General features: G+C 42.0%; 1 protein-coding gene across 1 annotated transcript; it reads left to right on the forward strand.

Annotated features, from left to right (window-relative positions):
• Positions 1-246: 246 nt before the first annotated feature.
• On the forward strand, positions 247-1,827 carry her11 (hairy-related 11). The gene is made up of 4 exons (XM_041944692.1): positions 247-300; positions 737-832; positions 935-1,025; positions 1,163-1,827. The coding sequence occupies exons 1-4, from the start codon at positions 247-249 to the stop codon at positions 1,825-1,827; spliced, it is 906 nt and encodes a 301-aa protein (XP_041800626.1).
• Positions 1,828-5,789: the final 3,962 nt, after the last annotated feature.

Consider the following 5,789-nt stretch of genomic DNA (forward strand, 5'->3'; position numbering starts at 1 on the left):
CAGTCATCTTACAGACACCTCACCATCTGATCACTGACTGAAATGATCAAATCAAATGATCAGATGTCGATGTTATCCTAAGCCCATAATAAAGTTAACTGAGGCCATTTTCGGTTTCGGTGTCGTCTCTCACACCTGTCAGCCAATCAGAGGCAGCGTGGTGTCAGCTTATAACCGCCCACAGGCAGCAGGAGGCTGTTCGAGCTGCTGCAGCTTCCAGTCAGGAGGTGAGGACCAGAGAGCAACATGACCAGGAAACTGCAAACTCCAGCTGTGGAAGATGGCAAGAGCAGAAAAAGGGTAAGGATAATTAATTTATTAAAATCAACACTTTCTACATTTCCTTCTTTTTAACTAATGCTTTATTAATGTAAGCTAATCATTTAATAACCCTTTCTTAGTCAGTTCAAATTAATGAAAAGACTGGGTGGCCTAAATAGTTTATAGTTTTACTGCATATGTGCACACACACATATCTATATTGATAATCATATTGGTGTAGATAAGTATGTATAGATAGACATATATATTTATATATAGATTAGATTATATTAGATAGACTTTATTCATCTCACACTAGAGAAATCTACTTTTATAGATAGATAGATAGATAGATAGATAGATAGATAGATAGATAGATAGATGGTATGTATACATATTGGTCAAACGGCTGGGACATATTGATAGATGACCACAACTTTACTACACTAACAGATTGCTGTTGCTCTCTTTCCAGCTTCTGAAACCAGTTGTGGAGAAGAAGAGACGGGACAGGATCAATCAAAGTCTCGCTGAACTGAGAAGTCTGCTGTTGAGTCACACATCTGATCCAGTGAGTCCTGTAAACAGAATCACATCCAGCCTCTAACACGTGCTTAACCTCATCATGTGGTGTAAATGTATTTCTCCTCTGTCTCACTGTCACCATCCTCAGCGGCTGCAGAATCCTATGGAGAAAGCAGAGATTCTTGACTTGGCTGTGGAATATCTACAAAAGTGGACATATGGGAAGACTGTGAGCAATGGTTAGTCCAATAAAATAGTTGATTCACTTGTTAATGTGTACACAGTTTTGTATTCAGATCCCTTTTTTGCTGTGATGAATCACTGTTTTAGTCTTACAGTCCTGTTTCATCCCTCACCCCAGTGTCACTTGTTGCAGACTCTACCAATAATCGCATGAAGACTCATCCTCCTGCGGTCAGCCTTCATCACCCGGAGTCCGATGCTCCTGCTGCCTTTACCATGGAGAGTGCAGGTTTTCAGCAGTGCGTGGCCCAGCTGAGCAGCTACATGAACCAAATAACACCGTCACAGAGAGCGAGCCTGATCGAGGGGCTGAAACATCACACCGAGAGCCAGCAGGCGAACAGCATGAAAGCAGACTTCAGCCAGAGGACGACTGAGGCTGAGACAGCTAAACAGCCTCATGCAACATCTGCGGACTCCATCTGCACATCTGAGAGGAGAGGAGAGTCTCCTAAGTTACTCTTTCCATCTCACTCCCCATTCCAGCCTCAGTCTTGCTCCACGCCATGCCACGACTATCTGTCCCCCCCTCCCTCTCCCTGGCTTTCTCCCTCTTTCTCCACATTCGCCACCTCCCCTCCTTTCCCGTCATTTGCCTCTCACTTCTCCTTCCCCCCAAGCCTGTCACCTCTCTCTTCCAACACCTCCTTCTTTAGCTTCTCGCCCACCATTCCTCACTCCAGCCCTCCTGTTCTCCCCTGCCCCCCTCTCCACACGTGGAGATCCCCTCCACACCCTGCACCGAGGGAGGGGTCACCATCAAACTCCTCTTCATCCTTGTGGAGACCTTGGTTTTGATGGAGTGGACCAGAGACTGACGAACTGAGAACAGCAGAGCCACCTAGTGGAAACTAGCTGCAACCACTGGCTGTGTAGCGGATGAAAAACTCCACGTGCCAGGAATGTATAGTGTACATATTTTTAAAATTGCCTATATTTCCGTATTTCTTGAATAAAAAATAAAACCTGTATTTGATAATAATAAGTCTCTGTTTGTACATTGATCTACTGTATCTAATTACACAGCCACGGTGAATACATTGCAGGTTTTATGGTCACTCACAGACTCAAAGTTCAATTTACACTTTTGTAAAAATCAAAAACTACCTGCTGCATATTAATCTGCATTATAATCAACAGAAAAAACATCAACTGACACATCAATTCAGTCACTGCATAAAAAGCACAGCTGGAACTCACAACATTAACAATGACTTGAAGAATTAATAAAGTGTTTGAGTCAGCCAATCACAGTTAATTGTAATACAGCCATCATTTATTCATGTTGAGTACATCTATCATTTTCCTGCTATGACAACTGCATCATGGATGAAACTCCACCCAAAAGTCAGTGAATAAGTTAGTGATTATCCCAGTACTTTCTAATTTTGTTTTTCTATGTATTGTGTATTTTTTGTCAGGGATCAAGTTGCATTGTGGGTAATGTAGTCGCCAGGTTTGTGAAGGAAGTAGATGTTTGAAAATGAAATCAAAAAGTGACATGTCTGGTTCTGCTGCAACAATATAAATAATTGTTATAAAATGGTAAATAGGTGGAGCACTCATCTGTGTTTTCAGCTGCACCTTACTGTATCAGGGCTAGGGTTAACCCGAACCCTAACCCTGCACATTGTTAGAGTGCTGAACACAACATGAGAACCTCACTGACCAGAGAACAGTAGTAAGGGTTCTTGAGAAAATTTGGATGTGCATAAAAGTGTTTTAACACAAATCAAACACAGCAACATAAGTATACTTCCCTCACCCAGCAGAGACATGAGGCAATTCATCAACTTGTTTCCCATATTTATCTGCTGTGTTGCATAATACCTCAGCTGTGTAGCAGTGCTGCTGTAGACTTGATATGTACTCATTCAGTCCCATATCAGATCTGTGCTTCATGACCCTGTGCAGAAGATTCACATGTAGAGCACTCTATCAGTAGTGTTTTGGGGTCATTTTAGGACTGGATTAGAATCATCCTGCACAGGTTTAAAACCTGCTTGAGATGTGCAGTATATTATAGTGGACATCATGCTGCTATGTGGCCAATGTTAAGTTAAGTTGCTCCAAAACCTTCCTGAATGCAAAAAAAAGTCTTAAACAACTAACAAACATACATCAATATACCTTACTAGTTTGGATTTGGTGGCGGTTCATGCAGAGTGCTTAGGAGATAGTTAATCAACTTCTTCACATCAACCCCTGCCCCCACTGGCAGCTCCCCACATGAGGCTGAGCATCTGTGGTAAAAGAGGAATTACCGATCCACCCATAATAACATAAAGACAGCCAACAAGGACTCAGAAGAGCTTCCTGTCCATAAATAAGCCCCTAACAAACAACGTAACAACCACTGTTTTTCCTCAGCAGCTGTGTAACTGGGAACACCTGTACCTCTCTGGTTTTACTGGAGCTGCTGAAGACGAGTCACTTTGAGAAATGCTAATACTAGTAAGCAGTCAGCATCCCAGCAGTGCTGATTTATGCGACACCTTGTCATCTGTTGTATGTTAACACATTATTCTAAAACAGCTGCATTTCATGAGTTCAGTTTTGCAGCATGACACAGCTGCGCAGTGCTTACTGTTAATCCTAATAAATCATGCTTTATTTTATACTGCACATATGCTATAGTGAGACTCCACTGATGGAAAGTAACTAAGTTCTTCTACTCAAGTACTGTACTTAAGTACAATTTGTTGTACTTGTACTTTATTTCAGTATTTCTCTTTTATGCTCCTTTATACTTTTACTCTCTTACATTTAGGAGGCAAATGTTGTTGTTTACTCCACTACGAAGTAAAACTAAGAAATAAATGATGGCATATTCTAAATTAAGATAGAACTTTGTAGATCCAAGCAGCAGTGTATAAAGTAATTAAATGAGCTCCATGTTTACCAGCTGCAAAGGTGACGTGCACATTAGTACATTAATTCATTATTCTGATGATAACACTTTTGTACTTGTACTTATATTTAATACATGACAGAGTATTTCTATGTGGTGTGCTCCCTTTACTTAAATGCAAGATCTGAATACTTCCTCCACCTCTGATAGTCAGTCCATGTGTGTTAGTTGCAGCAAAATGCTCCTTCATTGTGGAAGTCATTGGCAAAGCCGGTGACAAACGTTGACTGGACACATTTAGTTTGCCGAGGGTAAAAATGAAGTGAGAAGGAGCCAAAGTGGCAGCGAGTGAGCCGAGACCTTTAGAGGATGTAACTTTTGATCAACAGAGGGCAGCATTGACACAGCAAAGATATGCAGCAGAGTAGATGATCTTCATCCCTCCTTTGCCTCTCTCAGTGAGGATAATAAAAGGGGGCTGTCATTTGGGCTAAATAGAGGATGTCATTGAGCTATTCCATCACCGATAAGACAAATAAGATGCATGATCATCATTCCTCTCTGGCCTGGTTTTCTGTCTCTCAATGCTCAACCCACTCTTTATCTGATGATCAAATCTTTATCACAAGCTCTGAAAATGTTCAGCAGGGAGGCAGTGAAGGATTTGGCTTGAGGAAGCAGAATTTATCACATGATGGAACATGTCGTGGGATAATGGTTATTTTTCTCCCTCTTTGCGCTGAAGAAACTCTCTCTCTCTGCGAGTGCCATTAGTTATGAGGTGGCCATTGTTCTTTGTCAGAGAAATGAGAGGGCAGGCACATCACTGGGAGCTGGATTCTCCACACTGTCTCCCCGAAATGTTTTGATCACTCTGCACAGACATCTGAAAGCAGAGAAGGTCGCTCACGCTGGAGAGGACGACTGCTGCGGCGCGGCACATAATTAATGGGGATAGAGATCACCTCTCGGAGTGACCTGACAATGGTTGAAAACTCCTTGGCATTTTCTCAGGACATGCTGATTAGAGCTGATCCAGTTACCCTCTTTAATCACTGTTTTTGTTTGCCACAAATGCGCCCATGCATTCCTGATTTGGAGAAAACTTGAGATGTTGTGCTGAGGGGATGTCACAGGTTTGTCACGGCCTGCTGAGGTGCTCTGAACACCTTCGTGTTGGCGCATTTCAAAAATTGAAAAGCTGAGATTTGACTGGTGTCTGACAGGTTCATCACACATGTTGCCTTGAATGTATGCACACAAACACTGAGGGCGTTTACATGTGCATTAGTATCCTGTTTTTGATTATATTTGGGACATATCACTGTTATGGAACATAAAGAACATGGTTATTCATATCCCTGTAGACATGATCATAACAGTAGCCAGGTTTCTGAACATCTGCCCGCAGGTGTGTCTTGATTTCTCACCATCTCAGCCACTAAGAGATGGTTCAGACACCTGGATAAGGTGTTTACATGCCACAACATCCTGGTTTCTCTTCAGGGTACCCCAGGTAGCATATCCAGGTTTCTGAAACCGGGATAAACTGTTTACATGTGCAAAACATAACCAGGATACTCCAAAAACCCAATCATAACCACACTACTTGTGTGCATGTAAACACACTAAATGAGAGTGCACACTGCACTTATACTATGCTGGCTTGTAGCTCAGCAGCTCCACAGGACAGGTGCTTATTATGACTGTCCCTAAAAGATCCAGACCATGAAAACAGCAAATCTACCGCTGAGCTCTTCAGATCTCTGTGACAAATTTGCCATGTCTGATTTTTGATGCACTTAAACTAAATACTGCTGATTTACCCTGATTCAGTAGATCTTTTTATGCCCACTGTTACTATCTACATGAATAAATCTAAATTTCCGGTGAGGCTTTCCAAGTTAAA

Source organism: Chelmon rostratus, chromosome 9 (genome assembly GCF_017976325.1).
Source record: "Chelmon rostratus isolate fCheRos1 chromosome 9, fCheRos1.pri, whole genome shotgun sequence".
NCBI classification, from domain to species: domain Eukaryota; kingdom Metazoa; phylum Chordata; class Actinopteri; order Chaetodontiformes; family Chaetodontidae; genus Chelmon; species Chelmon rostratus.